The sequence below is a fragment of the Natator depressus genome, chromosome 12 (assembly GCF_965152275.1).
Source record: "Natator depressus isolate rNatDep1 chromosome 12, rNatDep2.hap1, whole genome shotgun sequence".
In the NCBI taxonomy this organism is placed as follows: Eukaryota; Metazoa; Chordata; order Testudines; family Cheloniidae; genus Natator; species Natator depressus.
Genome location: NC_134245.1, coordinates 23,657,625 through 23,679,508, shown reverse-complemented (window position 1 = coordinate 23,679,508; position 21,884 = coordinate 23,657,625). Strand labels below are relative to the sequence as shown.

The 21,884-nt window shown below is 41.0% G+C and overlaps 1 protein-coding gene across 2 annotated transcripts in view; it reads left to right on the top strand.

Moving 5' to 3' along the window:
* Nucleotides 1-21,884, top strand: part of CEP89 (centrosomal protein 89) — a 131,477-nt gene that overhangs the window by 28,995 nt on the left and 80,598 nt on the right. For both annotated transcript variants that reach the window (XM_074968723.1, XM_074968724.1), the window contains exons 7-13: nucleotides 3,321-3,375; nucleotides 6,815-7,033; nucleotides 8,450-8,592; nucleotides 11,766-11,816; nucleotides 13,470-13,553; nucleotides 15,688-15,795; nucleotides 21,325-21,436. In XM_074968723.1, the coding sequence (XP_074824824.1) occupies nucleotides 3,321-3,375; nucleotides 6,815-7,033; nucleotides 8,450-8,592; nucleotides 11,766-11,816; nucleotides 13,470-13,553; nucleotides 15,688-15,795; nucleotides 21,325-21,436 (772 nt within the window). The remainder of the gene's footprint in view (nucleotides 1-3,320; nucleotides 3,376-6,814; nucleotides 7,034-8,449; nucleotides 8,593-11,765; nucleotides 11,817-13,469; nucleotides 13,554-15,687; nucleotides 15,796-21,324; nucleotides 21,437-21,884) is intronic.

The following is a 21,884-nucleotide window of genomic DNA, read 5'->3' as shown; positions in this document are numbered from 1 at the left end:
AACAAATTCAGATTTTTTTAGCTTCCTTCTCTTCCCTGTATAGGAGTTCTCCACTCAGAGTACACTCAAACCTATTTATAGTAGCCAGCAGAGGACTCTAGATGTTGTCTGCCGTAGGACAAAAAAATCCAACAACTGTATGCCCTGACACTGCACTTTCATTTATACACTTTTAAGTATTATACTGATATTTAAATGAGTAAAGAAACCATTATTCTCTGTCAACAGTTAAAAAGTTAAACATATTTAATCTTCCTTCTCATCTGAAAAATATCCCTAGTTTGGAAGCAGTTTCCATTTCTGATTGCCTTAGCAAATTGACTATAATGCAATTTACACAGTTGGAAAGATCTGTGGGTGGCCAGAAATGAGTGAAACAGTGGCTACTTACTACTTTGTGAGGTATTATGAAGGAGGTGGGAACTCTCACAGATTTTGCCAGTACATAGTATTTTACCAGGTGTAGATGATGGGGTGTCCAGGATTTCCAGGTTTATGGATCTTGGGTAGCAAGGTGATTGTGCTGGCCTTTAGCACTTCTTTCTTTGTAATTTAAGTGCTCAGATACTACAGTGTGGTCGCTATATAATTATCTAGACAGACAGGTTGTATACAATGAAATGTTTGTTTATAACTATATACAAATTACTTACACTACCACAGATCAAAGTAATTTAGGTCCTAATCCTCATAGATGCTGAGTGCTCTCAATTCCTTTGAAGTCAGTGGGCCAACAGACACTGCTGTCTAGAAAATTCTAAATTTTGAGTCAGGCATGTGCATCATGCACAGAATGTATTTATGTAGGCAGTAATCTCAAAGGACATAGCCACTATTGTAAGTAACCATTGTTTCTCTCCTCTTTCTTTAAAAAACAAAAAACAAACAAGCCCTCCCCCCTTTCTTTTATCAATCAGCAGTAGTGAGGAGAAGTGTGGTATAGCCACTCATACATAACTGGCCAAGCACTGCTCTCTAACACCACATTCTACAGGCCATTACCCTCTGAACTCACTGAGAGGTACCAAAAGAAACTACACCATCTGCTCAAGAAACTCCCTGAAAAAGCACAAGAACAAATCTGCACAGACACACCCCTAGAAAACCCCAACCAGGAGCATTCTATCTGCTACCCAAGATCCATAAACCTGGAAATCCTAGACGCCCCATCATCTCAGGTATTGGCACCCTAACAGCAGGATTGTCTGGTTATGTAGACTCTCTCCTCAGGCCCTACGCTACCAGCACTCTTAGCTATCTTCGAGACACCACTGACTTCCTGAGGAAACTACAATCCATTGCTGATCTTTCAGAAAACACCATCCTGGCCACTATGGATGTAGAAGCCCTCTACACCAACATTCCACACAAAGATGGACTACAAGCTGTCAGGAACAGTATCCCCGATAATGTCACGGCAAACCTGGTGGCTGAACTTTGTGACTTTGTCCTCACCCACAACTGTTTCACCTTTGGGGACAATGTATACCTTCAAATCAGCAGCACTGCTATGGGTACCCACATGGCCCCACAGTATGCCAACATTTTTATGGCTGACTTAGAACAATGCTTCCTCAGCTCTGGTCTCCTAACGCCCCATTCTACTTGTGCTACATTGATGACATCTTCATCATCTGGACCCATGGAAAAGAAGCCCTTGAGGAATTCCACAATGATTTCAACAATTTCCATCCCACCATCAGCCTCAGCCTGGACCAGTCTACACAAGAGATCCACTTCCTGGACACTACAGTGCTAATAAACGATGATCACATAAACACCACCCTATACCGGAAGCCTACTGACAGCTATACTTACCTACATGCCTCCAGCTTTGATCCAGACCACACCACACGATCCATTGTCTACAGCCAAGCTCTACGATACAACCGCATTTGCTCCAACCCCTCAGAAAGAGACAAACACCTACAAGATCTCTATCAAGCGTTCTTAAAACTACAGTACCCACCTGCGGAAGTGAAGAAACAGATTGACAGAGCCAGAAGAGTACCCAGAAGTCACCTATTACAGGACAGGCCCAAAAAAGAAAGTAACAGAACACCACTAGCCTTCACCTCCAGCCCCCAACTAAAACCTCTCCAGCGCATCATCAAGGATCTACAACCTATCCTGAAGGACGATCCCTCACTCTCATAAATCTTGGGACAGGCCAGTCCTCGCTTACAGACAGCCCCCCAACCTGAAGCAAATACTCATCAGCAACCACACACCACACAACAAAAATACTAACCCTGGAACCTATCCTTGCAGCAAAGCCCGTTGCCAATGCTGTCCACATATCTATTAAAGGGACACCATCATAGGGCCTAATCGCATCAGTCACACTATCAGAGGTTCGTTCACCTGCACATCTACCAATGTGATACATGCCATCATGTGCCAGCGATGCCTCTCTGCCATGTACATTGGCCAAACTGGACAGTCTCTACGCAAAAGAATAAATGGACACAAATCAGATGTCAAGAATTATAACATCCAAAAACCGGTTAGAGAACACTTCAACCTCCCTGGACACTCGATTACAGACCTAAAAGTCGCAATTATTTAACAAGAAAACCTTCAAAAACAGACTCCAACGAGAAACAGCAGAACTGGAATTAATCTGCAAACTGGATACCATTAAATCAGGCTTGAATAAAGACTGGGAGTGGATGAGTCATTTCCCCATGCTAATTTCCCCCCATACTGTTACTCACACCTTCTTGTCAACTGTTTGAAATGGGCCATCCTAATTATCACTACAAAAGTTTTTTCTCTCCTGCTATAATAGCCCACCTTATTTGTTTGGTCTCATTAGAGCTGGTATGGGTACCCTCATTTTTTCATGTTCTCTGTATAGATCTATCTATTTATCTTCCTGCTGTATTTTCCACTACACGCGTCTGATGAAGTGGCCTTCAGCCCACGAAAGCTTATGCTTAAATAAATTTGTTAGTCTCTAAGATGTCACAAGTACTCCTCGTTCTTTCTGCTAATACTTAGTTTTACAAATAGGTAGACTGATGCACAGAGGTATTAAACTGACTTGCAGCAGGGGTAATGGAGGCAGTGACAGAGGCTGTCTCTATCTAAAAGACCACACTTCTCCCTTATACTTACGGTTTCTTTTGTCATTGGTTTAATATGACAAAATATTCATTACATACAAAGAGACTAAGGGCTACAAAATTATAATGATAAAACTTGGATCTTAAATGTTTGGTAAATAGTGTAATTTCTGTATTGATGGTGAGGTTGTTAAAATAGAAAAGGATGACTGTTACAGCAAATTATCTCACATTATTTTGTTTATTTGCTAGGAGCAAAAACTGGCAGTTGAAAATCCACTAAGCGAAAAGCCTCCACCATCCCCAGGTACTACTCTGTGTTGAACATAATCCCTAAAGTGAGGGGTTTAGAATAAAGTACTGTAATACATTTTTTCTGCTGTTACACAAAAAGCAAAAGTTATATATTTGAGGTACAAAAGATAGAAAACGTTGAATACTCAGTGACATACAAAAGCAGTAACTCCAGGCTTTTTCTTCACATGAATTATTTATATTTGTTTTTATTTTCCAAATATGAATAATATGAATGAATTTTGGCTGAATATGATTAATTTAGGTAAAGATCGTAGGCACTGAAGATGATTTCTTTTCATAGCATGTCTGCTAATAAATTAAAGATTATTGTTGTAGCCATGTCGGTCCCAGGTTGGAGAGAGACAAGGTGGGTGACGTAATCCTCTTTTTGGACAGACTTCTGCTGGTGAGAGAGACAAATTTTCAAGCTACACAGAGCTTTTCACAGAGTGATCACTCTATATCTGATCCATCAGTCCTCATCCTCAAAGGAAACCTGCACGACACTTTCAAAAGATGAGACTAGGAGCTTGAATTCAGAACTTTGCTAGGCACTAAAAATCATGTATTAATAAAGGCACTATATTTATGGTTTATTACAATAATCTGTAACCCACTAACCCCTCCTTTTGGCCTATGACTCCAAAGGCGTTAACATGCCACTTCACCTTGAATGGTGTCTTAAATTATGTGTTAACTACTGATGCTAAACTATCTGTTTGATCTTATATTTACGTGTGACACTCTTAATACCTTTCTCAAACATAAAGAAAAGCTCTGTGTAGCTCGAAAGCTTGTCTATCTCACCAGCAGAAGTTAGTCCAATAAAATATGTTACCTCACTCCCATTATCGCTCTAATAAATTAAAGAGTCATCGTAGGTGTCAGGTATAAAGCATGATATTTGCCAGACTTCCCAGTGGGAGGTGAAGAACAGAAATAGCTGTTAGCAGAATATAAAGCCAATAGTGAAATATGGAGAAAGGAACTTGGAATTAAAGAAATTCCTAATACCTAAGCATCGTTATTTACCTCATGAGTCTTGGGAATCTTCATCTTTGTGACATGCTCTAGGAGATCTGAATGAAAGGCAATACTGTAACATTTATCCTTCCCCTTCTCTCTAGTCACCTAAGTTTTGTGTACACTAGAGAATTTTACCAGTGCTACTTGCACCAGTGTGATTGAAGTGATGTAAATTACAGTGATGCAGTACATCCACACATGGCATTGCCTTCAGCTATTGCAGAGTCTGTGGATTGTTGCATCTAACCAGCAATTCCAGGCACAGCTCCCTGGATCTCCTAAGGAGGTGTATAATGTCTATGGTATATTTACACATGTTAAAATTTATTATTTTTCTTTTGTTTCCTTTGAAAGGTTTTTCCTGTATAAAAAGCTTCTGTGCCCTCACACTTGCATATGAGAAGGTTAACAACTCCCAACACACCCAATACCAGATAAACTGGCTGTAGTATAAACAAACCTCTTGTGTTTCATTACAACAGTGGTCACCCAACCCATAGATCGCGATCGACTGGTTGATCCTGGAGACTCTCCCAATTGACGGCAACCTCCGGGCACTTAAAGTCCGGCGGCGCAGTGGGGCTGCTGCTAAGGCAGACTCCCTGCCTGCCCCGGCCCCACGCCACTTCCAGAAGCGGCCAGCACACCCCTGTGACCCCTGGGGGGGTGGGAGGGGCAGGGGTCTCTGCGCGCTGCTCCTGCCTGCAAGCACCACCCCCTACAGCTCCCATTGGCCAGGAACGGGGAACTGTAGCCAATGGGAGCTGTGGGGGTGGTGCCTGTAAAGAGGGGCAGCGCACGGAGCCACGTGCCCCCCCCCCCCCCCCCCCCCCCCCCAGGGCCGCAAGAGCACATTGCCTCCTTCCGAGAGTGGTGTGGGGCCGGGGCAGGCAGGGAGCCTGCCTTAGCCCCATTGCACTGCCGACTAGGAGCTGCTCGAGGTAAGTGCCACGTGGCAGGAGTCTGCACCCCAACCCCCAGCCCTGAGCCTCCTCCTGGAGCTAGCACCCCATACTCCCTCCTGCACCCTGAACCCCCTCCTGTACCCCAGCCCTGAGCCCTTCCCGGAGCCAGCACCCTGTACCTCCTCCTGCATCCCAACACTCTGCTCCAGCCTGGAGCCTCCTTGTGCACCCAAACTGCCTCCCAGAGCCAGCACCCCATACCCCCTCCTGCACCCCAACACTCTGCCTCAGCCTGGGGCCCCCTCCTGCACCTAAACTCCCTCCCAGAGCTTGCACCCCTCACCCCCCCTGCACCCCAACCCTCTGCCCCAGGCTTAGCCTGGAGCCCTCTCCCACACTCTGAACCCTCGATCCCAGCCTCCAGCCCGCACCCCCTCCCAAACCTCTGCCCCAGCCTGATGAAAGTGAGTGAAGGTGGGGGAGAGTGAGGGATGGAGGGAGGTGGGGATGCAGTGAGCGGGACTTCGGGGAAGTGGAGGGGCCTGGGGGAAGGAGTGGGGTAGATTCTGGATTGCATTTATATTCTAAAAGTGATCTTGAGTAAAAAGTTTGGAGACCACTATATTATAGCTATCTGTTATCTAAACAGATATAGATAACTTTAACTAGCTCCAGGTTTCCCAAGCAGTTCTTGGAGTGGATATATACTCCTGCAGCCCCCTTCTACAATTGGCCTAAGCAGAGCTGGATTCAGGCATAGGCACTATAGGCCACAGCCTCTTATAGCTAGGGCTCCAACTCCTAGAGTCCATTGATGAGGATAGAATCTCAACTTTCATTTTAAAAAAAGCAAGTTTTCTAACTCACATGGATACAAAGAAAAGTTTGAAAACATGATCAAAGTATAACTCATGCAGTGATGTCTGCCTGATTCTGCAGACAGCCTGAAACTGTAGCTCTGCGAGGTGTGAACGACCTCATGCTAAGAATGTGTTAACTCAAAGACCAACTGTTTGCCGGGGCAGGGGAGAGAGCCTCCAACACCATCCCAACAGAAGACTCTGTGTGTGGCAGGAGGAGAAGAGTGCAGCAGGTTTGGCCTGCTTACCCCAGCAGGGGGTGGAGGGAAGGGAAGCCTTGTACTACTCTTGCTGCTCTCTGTGGGAGGGAGATCTTTAGTGGGGTCAATGGTAACTGGAAGCACTGGAGCAGAGGTGATGGTCCTTTTTTGCAACTCCCTTCCCCACTCCATAGTTTTTTCTTCCTCTTTGCCCCACAGGCCCATCAGTGCGATGATTTGATTTGTGTCCTTCAGATCCTTTTCTTAAAATAATTTAACCTGGATTCGTGTACTCTTATTCTACCATCTGTAGATACTTATTTTTCAGTAATATAATGCTAGTAATTTGTGAAAAGATTGATATTCTTTTCCCCTGTCTTGGAGCTAATAATGTAGAAAAGTCTGAATACCATGTGAATACAGTGTGTTCTATAACATGTTTTCTCTATCATCTGTAGATGTATCTGTTTGGGCAAGACAAGGACGGATGGATACACCTAAAGAGAAGTTCCAAGAATTAAAACAAGAAAATTGGTGTCTAATCAATGCAAATCAGACTGTGGCCCTACAACTTGAGGAACTAAAACAACAAATAAAGGAACTACAGTTAAAACTTAAGACACTGGAAAAAGAAAATAAAAAACTTAGAAAAGGTGTAGAGAGTTCACATAAGGAAGGTAGGATACAACTTTAGAGTACCTTTTCTTTATTTAAGGAAAACTATATCTTGCTTTATTTTCTAACTCACTTGAAACCTATCCCCTCAGTAATTGACTCTCCACAAGATGGTGACCTAAGTAGATATCCAGACAGAAATTCTCCAAGGGTAACAATATAATCAGCTCTGTTCCTTAAATAGCTTATGGAGTGCTAAATAAGTCTTGGTCATAATTAGTCTAATAAAGCTGCTGGTGAATTTGATGTCTCAAAGTCCCACAAGAACTTTAATGCTGGAGTGGCACCTTGGAAGTCCCTTAGCAGTGCATCAGAAGACATTAAGAAAGTCTTTTTTGAGTCCCTTGCACCTTTTTACCCCACTGAATGGTGGGGTTTTTTTTGTTTTTAAGTGTGTGAGAAATTCACTACAGTTGAGAATCTTTGCATCCCAAAGCAATATGGTAGCTCTACTACTTGAGCTAAAGGAGAATCTGTGATAATTGAAAGCTGTATTAGTGCTTTATATCTGTTTGCAGGCCTTTGGCCATTGAAGGAAAAGGTCAACAGAATATATTGCTAAGTAAAATTAAGTCTATTACAATTTAATTCCACTAGCAGTCCCTCTCCCTTGTAACTTTAAATTAAATAAATCATATCAGCACCTTGACAGTCCAGGTATTGGTTATTCAGCACTTTGGCCCAATTTTACTCTCATTGCAATCAGGAGTAAAATTCCAATTTAGTGGGAGGGGAGCAAGATTCGACTCTTCTGCAGTGCTTTGCATGTTTCTTAAACACAATCTATTGAAATTTTAATACTGATTTTGCAGTGTGTGGTACAAATGGAGTTCCCCATCAGTAGAAAAACAGCATGTTTTCATTTTCTTTGTAGTCTTTTTGGAGCATAGGACTCCACTGAAATAAAGTCTCCTTTTGGGTAAGAGAAGGCATTCACTTCCATTACTTGAAACTAATGAAGCCATCCTCCACTATTTTTTGAAACAGGCACTGTATATCTTTTGTTCAACGTCCATGTCATCTTAGCATACAAGATACAGAAATATAGTTTGGAAATGTTTACATAGAATGCAGAAGTCAAAACACACATTTATCATGCAATAATAGTTTAATATTCCTACATATAATAGTTATTAATATCAAACAATTTAAATAACTTAATTTATAATGTTTTTATGTGACCCTTAACTAACTAGTTATTACTCCACAGAACACATGAAATGGATCTTCCTTTTATTTTTTCTAACTCAGAGTTTAATAATTTTTATGTGGTTTAGTAATGTGTCAATAGAAGTTATTTATCCTGTAGTGTCTCCATTCCTGATTAAGAAATTTTGACAGCTAAGTTAATGTGCAGGTGTCATGTGTTTGTCAGACTGTTGTGATTTGCCTTTTTTTTTTTTTTTTTTTTAATGTAGAGGAAGTTGCAGAATTGCTTTCATTGAGACAACAAGCCCAGGAACTGGTAGATGAAAATGATGGTTTGAAAATGACTGTCCATCGTTTGAATGTGGAATTGAGTCGCTATCAAACCAAATTCAGACCGTTGTCCCAAGATGAGGTAATATTCCTGATTACTGGTGCTTGTAAAGAAATGTTTGGGGGTTTTGGTAGATTTTAAAGATCTGCATGCCTATAGATTGCTTTAGTATCTAGGCAGCTACCTGATATATCAATGTATATTTCATGTTTTAAGTTGTTTCTAGAAAAATAAGAGATGATGTGACGATAGGACATTTATCTGACATTACTGTAATCAGAAATACTGTTTTATATATCTACTTCATTTGTTGTATCATTTCAGAAACTGTATAGTATGCAGCCATCACTTAGGTACCGGGGATTACTTTCCCCAATACATTGTACAAAGGGGAACAATGCATTTTTATTTTTAGTATCTCCAATCTGTAATGTAGGAAGTGTATAAATGAGTTACTGAAAGCCTGATCCCACAAAACCTTGTGAATACTCCTTAAACATATAAGTAGACCAATTGACGTCAGACGTTTGGCCCCAGTACTGCCATCAGATCCATGCCAGCAGCCCCTTGTGTAGCGCTTCACTGGCTTCATTTGGACTCAGCACAGGTGTAAGGATCTGCATGCACAGATCAGATTGCAGGATAGGGGGGGCTTAATTAGTAATGATGAGTGTCACCAAGTTACCTACTGTAGGAAGAACAGATTTTAAAAAATCTCTATTGAATTTTTGGCAAGGCTAGAGCCTGAGCAGCTGGAGAGAAATTTCACAGGAAGCCAAGACTAAGCAAAACATGTTTTTTCTTTTATTTCTAGGCTTCAATTCAAACACTATTTCCTTCATCCATCTTAATAATTTGTAAACTCCAGACAGACAATATAAAACCAAACCAAACACTATGCCTCTCTTCCCTTCTCCTCCCAGACCTTCAGGCATTAGAGGGCTCAAGATCGCCTCTGAGACTTAAGAGGATTTTGCTCCCTTCCTACCTCTTAAGACCTAGCTCTCTGCAAGTAAGATGTTACTTTGGCACTACCACCTGCCCACTTTATTGCACCACCTGTAGAAAGGATGGATTGGATGAGTAGAGATTCACATTTAAATTCCAGGTCAAATGTTATCTATTCTTTCTTTTGAAACATATAATGAATGTAAGATCTGAGTAGTTGCATAAACCTGATTTACAAAGTAAATGCTGATACAAGAAGTATTTTTGGCTGAAAAAAATGTCGGCATTTAAAAAGTATTATCCAATTTAACGACTCGACATTGTTAGCTATTCTGCTGTTCAACATACCTAATTTAAGGAAACAGTAAATTATATGCTTACTGGCATTTCTTGTTCAGCTACTTCTCCTTTATCAACTAATCATAGCTATCCATCTTTTGCAAATGCTGCAAAGCTCATTGAACTATGATTCAGACATCTATTCACTAAGCTGTTTACAGAAGAGGTAAAGGCCATTTTGCAGCAGAACCACCTTGCTACCTGCTAATTCTTCTTGACAGTAAATCCTACATTTTTAGCTCCCCAGAGATACTTCCATCCTTCTTACTATTTTTCAGCTAAGGGGTTTTTTTTGTTATTGTGCATGCTAAGGATATGACTAGAATGCACTATGTTTTTAAGTTTTAATAAATCTTAAGATGCATAATTTATAGCTGGTGGCAAAATCCTTAGAGGTGTTTTGGTATTTGTGGTCTGAATTCAGTGCTTTTGAAAGGAGGAATAGATGAAAGTGGAAACATAAGCTTTAAATATGAAGCTTCTGAAAAATGTGTATTTTTTTTTAAATGGTTGTTCAACATGTGGCCTATACTGAGACTAGTACAGGAATGAAAACTAATACTAGCTGTGATGGTAGTTGTCATGATTCACAATGTTTTTCTGTAAATCTATAAATACAATAGTATATTACCACATTAAGCAGTACACAATATAACCAGGCAAACATTTTAATTCCACTTATTGTTTAGATACTTAGAAAAGTGAAAGACATTGACATGGTTAAATTAGATAATAGGTCAAATCATAAAGCCTTTTGAGAACCTTTGATATGGTGCTGAGCACTATGGAAAGACTTATAAATAATAAGTAAATTACAACTATTTTTTGTAAATCACACCAGCCAAGTGCTAACTTGGGGTAACTGAACAAAGAGAAGTTTCACATTTATCCTTCTCAGCAGTTAGAGTACTAGCCAGGGACTCGGGAAGCCTTGGATCACTTCCCTGCTCCACCACAGACTTCCTCTCTGAACATACGCAAGTCACCTAGTTTCTCTGTGCCTCAATTCCCCATCTGTCAAAGGGGAAGAATATTACTGTCAGGATGCAGCCTGAAGAAGTTTATGAATGGGATGATACAACGGGGTTGCCTGCAATAGCAGGAGACTGGACTCAATGATCCAGGAGGTACCTTACAGTTATGTCCTTATGTACCTCCTACCTTGTAAGGATAAATACATTAAAGATTGTGAGATGCTCAGTTACTATGGTAATGGGGGCTGTATAAATTTCAGATGCATCAAAATGGCAACTTGATTTAATGCTTAATTGAAACTATGCGTGTGCTTCTGGTGGAAAATATACCCCTTTGCCTTCAGTAGAGATTTTTTAAATCCTTTTCTCATTAAGATAAACTCATGGAAGGAATGGTTTCCTCACCATGACCTATTTATGTTATGGTTCAAATAATCCTTCTTTTCACGCCAAAATTTACCAAAAAGAAAAGGAGTACTTGTGGCACCTTAGAGACTAACCAATTTATTTGAGCATAAGATGCATCCGATGAAGTGAGCTGTAGCTCACGAAAGCTTATGCTCAAATAAATTGGTTGGTCTCTAAGGTGCCACAAATACTCCTTTTCTTTTTGCAAATACAGACTAACACGGCTGCTACTCTGAAACCTGTCAAAATTTACCAGTAGTCCTACATTCTATTTAGAGTTCCTTTTATAGGATTATACTCTCCAGACTTATCTTAAATTCTCAGATTGATACAGATATTTATGAAAATTAATTTGAGAATTTACCAGTAAAGTAGCCTGTATTAAATTATGCTTTACGTTATATCCATAAAAATAGAAAGTCTCAGTTTTGGTGAATCTAAGTACTATACATATTATCTACTTAGAAACATGTGTCTGAGTATAAAGATTCCTCTGAGTCATATGGTTTGTGAATGGACAATTCTTGAGGAATCAAAAAGCAGAAACAGTTTAATTTGAATTGCAATTTTTAAAAATTATTTTAGAATATAAAAATTGGAGGTTTGCCAATGAAAGGGCCACCACCTCCCTGGCTGGTAAGTAAATCATTTTTTTTTACCTTTACTATATAATTGTTGTATTTAATCTTAGCTTTTTCTAAAATTTGTGTAGTTTCTGAATAAATTTGAAACAGAAATATTTAAATCAACAGAAAATGGTTTGGATACTGTGCTGAGCTACTACATGCTAGCAGTTATGAGAAGATGGGCATTTATTAATGTTTATACTATGATTTAAGACAGAGGGCAAAATTCAGCCCTTCAAGTAAACATGTACATCTGCTATTGAAGTTATTGTGAGTTATGGCCTTCATTCAAAAACACATTAGTGAGAAGTGGAAAAAATTGCCATTGTTTGATATTGTCCAATATATAATGTAATTGCAGGAACTGTTGATTAACTGTATTTTTTAAATTATTTAAGTGCTACAAAAAAATCACAGCTCAAATGACGACAAATGGCATATTTTATCCAGGTACTGCAGAGGGTATATCCTCCCTAAAGAAGAACTGCAAATTTTTATGAAAAACAGTATTTAAAAAGTTGGTAATCTTAAAAGAGGAACAAAATACTTATACAGATTTTATAAAATATATATTTATCTAATATTTAAAACCAAGTGTCTCAATTTTCTAGCCAAATCTTAAATTCAAGATTCTCCCCCCTTCTATATTTAGTCAGACACTAAACAATATCAAAAATGCAGGAAAAGTCCTTCCTCCAACTTCTTAGATGTATGGACCAGAATGCATTTATGAAGGTGCTTAATTTTAAATACATGAACAGCGTCATTGACTTAAGTCCTGAATTTAGAATTTGGCAGGGTAGTGAAAAAGATGTTCTTAGTTTGTAGCCGTAGCACCTTGGTGTGTGGTTTTGTCAGATCTCATAAACTAAGCAGGATCAAACTTTACCAATACTTGGCTTAATAACGTCCAAGGAAAATGTGGACATTCTAGTTGGCCTGTGAATGCTTGCATAATCCCTGCACCTCTGCCTGCAGTGTACACATACCAAGAGCACAAGTAATTCAAGCAAGGTGAGTGCATTGGAGTTCAGTCAGTGGGTGTATGCTAAAATGGACCACACCCCTTCACAATCAGAACCATGGAGGACTTGCAGAGTGTGAGGTCTGTTGTTTTTTAGGTAGCCAGGACTGGTTCAGGTTCACCAGTTGAGCAGTTCTCTCTCAGCTGTGGCTTTTCCTGCTTGCAAATGCCTCGTAGAGCCAGAATTTAACATACAGACTGAACCTGCAGTGCTGAGCCATCTCCTGGGAGGTACTAAGTTAAAGTTAATGGTGTTCTGAGTTTTGTGAATCAATGTACAGTGTCTTTTATATTTCTCATCATAAGGAATTCTGTGAGCTAGTGGGTCCCTTGAACTCCCATTGAAATCACCTGTAGATGAAGTTAATGGGAGTTGAGAGCACATAACATCATGTAAAATCAGGCCTTAATTTTCTGCTTATAAAAATTAATCTTTTTATCAATTTTTATACAATCTATTGGCCTCTGTATTATGCGGAGTTCTACATTTTCAGCATAGTCATTCATTTTACTTAAACTCTGGCTTGAATCTGATTACATTAAAATTAAATATGGAACTAAAAAAGGAACCTAAAATATTTATAATATGTTTTCAAATATATTTCCATGGATTAAAATACATTGGGTCTTTTCCTTCAGCTGGATATGAAATATTTGTCACCTCTCCTACTGGCGTATGAAGACAGAATGCGAGAAAAGGAAGATTTAAATCTTGCACATGAGGCAAGTTGGCAAATAATTAAAAAAAATTAACAGTAAAGTGGAAAAAAATAGGAACACATCACAAACTGTTGAAATCTTTAAAGGGATCTTGTCAAAGCTGTTGGAGGCCTAAAATTAGAACGAGCTTTGCTCTGATTTTTGGCTTGCATACACATTATGCAATCATTTTTTTTCTGCCAGCTTTCTCTATTTTGTTTCTGTGAGCTGGCAGAGCACTGAGATGTACAAGAATTGTCCTCTCGGTGAAAACCAGAGTAAATAGACTTTGTGCAGAGGTCTCAATTGCAGTTTGGGAAGGAAAGAATTCACCGTTGCAACCAATAGGGAAGACTGTAAGGTTACATTGCAGCCTCTGCTATTCAAGCCAGAGGTTTTAATGGTGATCACTGCCTTCTTCCACCCTCTCTGGTAGGGTTGCCATGCGTCTGGTTTTCAACCAGAATACCAGGTCGAAAAAGGAGCCTCGTGGCTCCTGTCGGCCGTTAAAAGTCTAGTTGGCTGCAACAGCCGGCTCCGCGTGGCTTCTGGAAGTGGCTGGCATGTCCCTCCAGCTTCTAGGTGCAAGGGCGGCCAGTGGGGCTCTGCATGCTGCCCCTGCCTGCAGCGCAGATGCTGCCCTGAGTGATGGCTCCACAGTTCTCAGTGGCTGGGAACAGCAGCCAATGGGAGCTGCGGGGGTGGTGCCTGCGGATAGGGGCAGCGTGCAGAGCACCCTGGCCGTCCCTGCACCTAAGGGCTGAGGGACATGCCGTGCTTCCGGGAGCCGCCTGAGGTAAGCACCTCCCAGAGCTGACACCCCGAACACCCACTCCTGCATCCCAACCCCCTGCCCCAGCCCTGAGCCTCCAGCCCTGAGCCCCCTCCCGCACCCAAACTCCCTCCCTGCACCCACACCCTAGCCCTGAGTCCACTCCCATACTCTGAACCCTTCAGCCCCAGCCCAGAGCCCCCTCCTGCACCCCAAACTCCTCACCCCCAGTCCCATCCTAGAGCCTGCACCCCTAGCCGGAGTCCTCACCCCCCCCCCCCCCCCCGAAACTCCCTGCCCCAACTCAAAGCCCCCTCCCACATCCTGAACCCTTCATTTCTGGTCCCACACTGGAGACTGCTCTCCCAGTCCAGAGCCTGTACCCCCTCCCACACCCCAATTCCCTGGTGCCCTCTCCCACACTGGTGAGGGTGGTGCCCTCTCCACTGGCCTGGTTCCCTCTCCCACACTCCGAACCCTTCAGCCCAGCCCAGAGCCTGCACCCCAAACCCCTCATCTCCGGCCCCACCCCAGACCCCTCACCTCCTCGTGCACCCCAACCCAGTGAAAATGAGTGAGTGAGCAACGGAGGCAGGGGGGATGGAGTGAGCAGGGATGTGGCCTCGGAGAAAGGGTGGAGAAGCGGGCAGGGCAAGGCTGTTCAGTTTTCTGAAATCAGAAAGTTGGCAACCCTGCTCTCAGGGAGAATTCTTGGCCACTGAATCTATTGAAAACAATGACTGGTTAATTTAGAGTGAGCACAGAATCAACCCTCTGCAATGGACACAAGTTGCAAAGCTTTCCCGTGCATCTGCTGTGTTCATTACTCCCTACAACAAGGTATTTTGGGCCAACTGCAAGGAAATAAATTTCAGCCTCAGAGCAAAAGTCTTGTATCTTTCAATATTCTGCTTACCAACTTCATCCTTGTGAGGAAGAAGAACAGAAGACACCTAGGGCTCTTTTCTTGTAAGTTCACCATAATATATTTTCATAATCAAGTATACTGAAAATTAATAGCATCATCTGGTAACTTCAATAAACCTCCATTATTCAGGAGGTTGTAATTTGGTTGTTTCATAGGACATGAAGCCAAAACCTCTTTTTTTTTTTTTTTTTTTAAACAGAAAATGCATATATTTTTTACTAAATTATATTTAAATCAGTTAAGCAATTTTCAATTTAGGTATGGATATGCTTCCTTCAGCAGCACTAACACTAACAAGCTGAGTTAAAGATGGGCAGTCAAGTAAACCAATCTGCTATTCTTACATGCATGATATAAATGCACTCAGATAAAAGTGAATAAAAAATTTTCTGATAGCATGGGGCTGAAGCAAAATATGTACATTTTGAGATTTTTATGTGAATTCATTTGTATTCCAGGAGGACATGAGAAAGTTTAGGATACAAGTTGAAGAACTGGTGAAGGAGAATGAACAACTGCACCAGCAATTAAATAAAAATAGTTCTGTTACCCTGAAGGAATGGCAAGTGGATTTTGTTTGTATTTATTATAAATTAGTGAAAAAGTACTTTTATTATGCTACTCTCATACAAACAGACTTTTAAGAGCATATAAACATGAGTGAAATCCTGGCTCCATGTAAGTAGATGGGAGAATGATTTTGAAACTTAGTCCCTAATGTCAAATACTCAATACCAGTAGGAAAGATTTTGTACATTTGATACACTTGAGTTAAGATCTGTCCAATGTACAAATCTTCATGGTATCTGTGATCTTTCTAGGACAATAGATCAGAATGATTTTCAGTCTCTTTGATCTAATTTGAAGTGAACTTCAGATCCCAAAAAAGAGAGTCCATGTACACTGTACACTAACCATTTCTCTGTAAAACTCTCTCTCAAATGTTTTAAAGAATTAGTTAACTAATCTTACTTGACTTGATTTTAAGTTTATTCAGAAATTATTCAACTTTACTGGAGTTGACTATTTCTGTTGCACTGCTTCTCTCCTCATTCATTACAAATGCTCCCCACCTGTGGAATTTGGAGGCCATTCAGTGCTGTTTCTGGACGTTCCAGGACTAAGCTCTGCCCTTCAACTCTGGCCGCTCAGATTTTCTGCCTTTGGTGGTAGAACAAGTTTGCGATTCAGTTTCTTCCAACCATTTTGTTTTAAAACCTTTTATTTGGCTTTAATTTAGTTGCAATTTATATTCCTCCCTCCCCCGAGATTGGGTAAATAGCAACTTGGATCTGCTATTTCAGCACCTATTTGCTGGACTCCTCTCCTCCCACTCAGGCATGCATGTCAGAACTGTCCTGCAGACACCTGGCTTAAATCCAAGGTGGTGTTCCCTGTGTGAGGCAGCTTTTACAGGCTCTACAGAGGATCAGTTGTGCCCTGCCTGTACCCAGCTAGCTGACCCTCATATTGCACATTGCCAGGGTATGGTGCTCAGAGTCAGACTGGTACGTCAGTTCCCCACTGCCCCAAGGAACTGGGACTCCGGTGCAAGAAAGCCTGTTCAGGAGCTTCTGAGCTTTCGGTAAAAGAGTCTAAGGATGAGGAAGAAGTTATCTGGCCAACTCAGGGATAAGTCTCACAACAGGTCTGGAATGGAAGGGGAGGGGAATTCTGGAAAGGATCCGGAGTCTTCCTCCTGTCCCCTCCTCCAGAAACCAAAGTGGGTCCTCTGTCCCTAGGGAAAGAAGCAGGACTCCGCCACAGCTCCTCTTCTTCGCACTGGAAATTGGGGGATTCTCAGGATACTCAAGGGGAAGTCTTGCAAATCCCAGAGAGTCTGAGTCCCCAAAAGGAAAAAACAAATGTGTCCTTTTCAAGGCAGCAATTAATATTGTTAATGAATAAGTGGGGTGAAAATTAGGGGTTAAATGTCTTCTCCATTCCCTTCTCTCCCTTATGGAGTATTTGCTGGGGCTTTTGACTCCATTAACAGAGAGACTCTGTAGAAGGCACTCAAGTGGTATGTTTTTAGCAGCAAGTTGATTCAAATACTGTAGAGTCTCTATGGCATAGCTTGGCACGCAGTATGTGTTAGCGTCTGATTTGCCATGAAAACTGGAGTCAAGCAGGGAAATGTACTCAGTCCAGTACTTTTTGCTCTATATTTAGAAAAACATCTTGTTCAACTCCTTTAGTAACATTGGTGGAGACCGCAAAATGTTGGGGGCAAATTATCAATCACCTTGACTTTGCAGACAATGTATTGATAATGCCTATGGAGGAATACAACCAAGAAGCAGCAACTAACCTGTATATAACAGCCAGAGAATGGGATTAAATATGAATGAACAAAACATCAAACTAATCGTAAAGAACACGTTAAACTAGACATTATGGTGTAGACAAACAAGTAGACCGTTTTTGCTGCCTGGGTTCCATCATAACCTATGACAACTGCTATGAAGATGAATGACATCAACAAGCGGGTAGCTACTTCCAGCAGAATGTCTGCATGCCTGAATAAAAATGTTTGTAACCTTAAATCAGTATAATTGCTAAAGACAGATTATATTCAATTCTCATTGTACTCACATTACTTTGAGTGTGAAACATGGGTACTGACAATGCACCTGGAGCAGAAGCTTCAAACATATTCTAGGTTTGACAAAGGCTAGATAGGCTAAGAAATTGACATCTAGAGAAGACTGAAAGTGCAGTGTGTGACTACAGTCATTACAAGGCAACAACCACAATGGTTTGGCCATGTTGCTCGAATAATCCCCTCCCAACTGCCTAAAATTGTTTTCTGTGGAATAGTGCAAGGAGAGAGAAGCAGTGGACATCCAAGGAGACAGTAGTATAACATGGTGTATAAAACCATCCAGGCAACACCCCAACAAGCGCAAATGGTGGCTCAAAGCAGATATGGATGGAATCTACTCATAACATCAGCCCTACTGAGCCTTGGTGTTGGGAGAAAGGAGATGATCTATACAAGAACCACACTGCTTTTATAATGAGGAAAAGGATATTCTTATAGCTCTAGAAACCTGTTTAAAGTAAGTTCTCTCTTTCTGCTATTCTTGGAATGCCATCATTTTGTTGTAACTCTTGGAAGGTTGTGGCATGAAATGGGCATTCCTAGAACTCGTAAATTGGAGTACATATGCCAACTGTACCCTGTTCATCTCATTTTATCCAAAATGCCAAGGCCTTAAGTCTCAAAGTTGCTGCAGACAAGATGTGAAAATCCTGCACCAGTTGGCATTCTAGGTATCTGGGAAACTATTCACAGCAGTCCCTAGAAGCACTGGTGGAGAATGTATGAGCCACATCTGAAAAACTTTGCAAAGTAAGTTTCCATTCCTTTGCAGATTCATCCATTTGTAGGAAGGTACTACTGGGTTGGTTCCCACATTACTCCTTAGTTTATGAAGTTCTTCCTTTATATGGGGTGGGGAGAATTCCATTCCTGCCTGTCATTCTACTATAAATTAAACTGCTTATTCTTTCTCTCCCTGCTTCTAGGAATTCTTGCTTACTACTTCCCTTTAGTAATGGATGAGGAAAGAAACTGTGCAACAAAATGAGAAATTTCTTACCTGGTAATTTTTTTTTCCTGTTAGCAGCTCTCTCTGAATTCAACTTACCCTACTAGTCTGGTAATTCTCTCTAAAGGGAGACAGACAGACTTAAGTCTAATTTAATACATTATATCAAGTTTTCTTAATGCTAATAATTAATTGTTGGAGTGTTTTTACCGCAGAAGAACTTTTCTGGTGGCCTGAGATGAACGGCAGAGCTTAGTCCACAGGTGGGGGCACTAGCCCATTAGTAGGGACTTCAGAAGTCTCAAGGGGTGGCTGCTTATGATCCCTTCCCCAAATTTCAGAAGTCTTTGGAAAAAACTGCTAGCAACTTAATCCCACCTTCATATTAGTAGCAAGATATTGGGGAGAGGGAGGCAATTTTTATTATCTAGATTTCCCCACCAGATTTAGAATAATTCTGGGGTTGGTCACCATCGGTCCAATTTGCCAGCCAGAACTGTAGGAATCTTCAGGACAACTATGATCATTGGTGCATTCTTATGTGGTCAGATCCCAGCTTCATATTTTAAGGTCAAATGACTAGTGGCCACCAGGATGCATTTGGGGCATCCACAAGCAACCTGATCCAAACATGTTGCAATTAAATTCATGAACACTCACACTACATTTACATGATCTAGTTAGACAAGTATGAGAGTACAGAATATATCTACACTGCAATCAGAAGTGTGACTGCCACGTGTGTAGACATATCCGACCTAGCTTTGATTTATCTATCTATCTCAAACACCAATAGGATTGAAGCTGCAGCAGCACTGTCTAGCTGCTCGAGGTCATACCCAGGTCCTGCATGGCCTTCTACAGCCTGTGCTGCTGCGTACTCATAGTCATTTTGCACTCTCCACTCATGTATGGTAACAGACAGTATTATCAAGCTGTGCACACTGCAACACGCTATATAGGATAAGGCCACTTTTTTCTTGTTTTGGTCACATCTATAAACTTTTGTTAACATTGATAACCATTAGCCCTCTATCTTATGACTTTGTAAAGTCTAGCTAATTGATTTGGTGGTTGCTGTAACCAAGGTTTTGTATGATATATCAGGTGATCAAACAAATGAACTGCATCTCATTTGTCTTCAAAGTGTCCACATTTCTTATATCTCTGCTTGCATCCTGGACAATACTTCTCTACTTTTCCAGCTATCACGTCAGAACATAAATAGTTCCTTAGACTTTTCCTAACAGCAAAAAGACTATTTGCTTTCTAGAAGGCTATATTAAAGCCTAGTATAGAGCAAAGGGTCAGTTGTATGCTAGAGGTAGCTAAGATTAAAAGGCTTTCTTTTCAGAGTCCCATAAATAGCATTTATATGACCAGCACTGGCAACTATTTCTAGATCTATAAGCCATGAACTGATGACTTAGCAAGTCCTAAGAAATATTTTATGTGATCCAGTATTAAGCATTTGGCTATCCCCTCCTTCATGTATCTGGCACAAATGAGAGCCATCTGGCTTTAATTCAAATATACATTATCACAGTTCAGGGCAACTGCACCTTTATACCCACTCTGTGGTCCCTCAAGGGCACCAACAAGCTCCCACATAGTTCTCTCTAAACATTTATTCTTAAGGTGAAAGCATTACTGAGAAAACATTAAAACAATAAAAGAACTCACATGCATGCTGAAAAACTTACCAGAAGTCACACCAACTCCAACCTCAGGCTCTGGTAGATGTCAGTCCTTCAAAACCCATAGCTGGGTTTTCCTGTGGTTACAAGTTCATAACTGTTTCAGATTCAGAACAAGAACAATCATGAATAGGTCAGTCTTTCATTTATACAGCTTGGGCCTTTGATCATGGCCTCATGTAATAGGTGAACAGCAGACAATGGCTCAGAGGCATAGTTTCAAAAGACTGGGTCTCTGCATAACTGTGGTGAGGGTGGGGAATTTGCATTCACCTCCCCCTAGATATTCCCCAGCAAAACCACTTACCGTGTTTTCTTCCAAGAGTCCATTCTTGTCTGGCATATTGTTCAATATAGTCCTCTGATCCCCCAGGTCACATATCTATCACATCTCCTTTGAGAGGCTACATACAATCCCAGCCTGCAATAATACATAAACCATCCATTTAATATAATGGACCCCAAAGATACTTAAATTTAATTCATTAAGGTCTTTCAGGGATATTCAAGAAATTGCCGTATCTGTCACATTCACTCTTTTTTTCTGCATTGTTATTGCATTTTCCGACTTCATTCATACTTTGTTTTCAACATTCTAGAAAGTAAAACCTACTTTTAAGGAGGTATTTTCATATGAAAATGACATTGTAATGTAATAATTGCACTCTAATAACCTTAAAGTAATCTGGATTCGCTCATTATCTTCAGTAAGCTTTTTGAACAGAAGGATGCAAATACCAGTCTAAAATTAATGCAAGGTTCATTTCTGTGTCTTCTTTTAATTATTTAACTTACTAATGCTTGAGTGGTACATTACTTCTAAATCAATCATCATCATAGGCAGCAGCTGCAAACTCAGGCAAAGCTGGTCTTGGAAGAAAATGGAGTGTTGATGGAGCAACTTGAAATTCAGCAGGCTAAAGCAAAGGAAAGTTACAACCAACATCTTCAGGAAGGTAAGATACTTCAATTGCTACTTACTTGGACTGTACAATTTGAAGTACTGGGGATGGGCCGGCATAGGCCTTCCCAAAACTAAAGGCCCTCCCCCTCAATTAATGAGCAAGAACCACTGGACTCAGGCATCAATTGAATACCGAAGACAGCAAATGAATCAACAGGAGTAGGGTGAGATCTGAGGTAAAGAATCAGGGATCCAGAGGAGGATACCGAGCAGAGAACCCCGGACAATGCCCACTGGTCCTCAAAGGCATCTAGGGAGTCAGTAGACACTGCCCAGAGGAACTCTTCCTGGAGGTGTGAGCGGACCAGGGAATGGAAATAGACCCCATAGTTGCAGAACATGCCCCTGTCCAGCTTCCTCATTCTGGGGTAATGGGTGGCTGTCTTGGCCAGCGCTGGAAGAAGGTTAACGAGGAGGTCTTGCAACTTTGTGAGGCCATG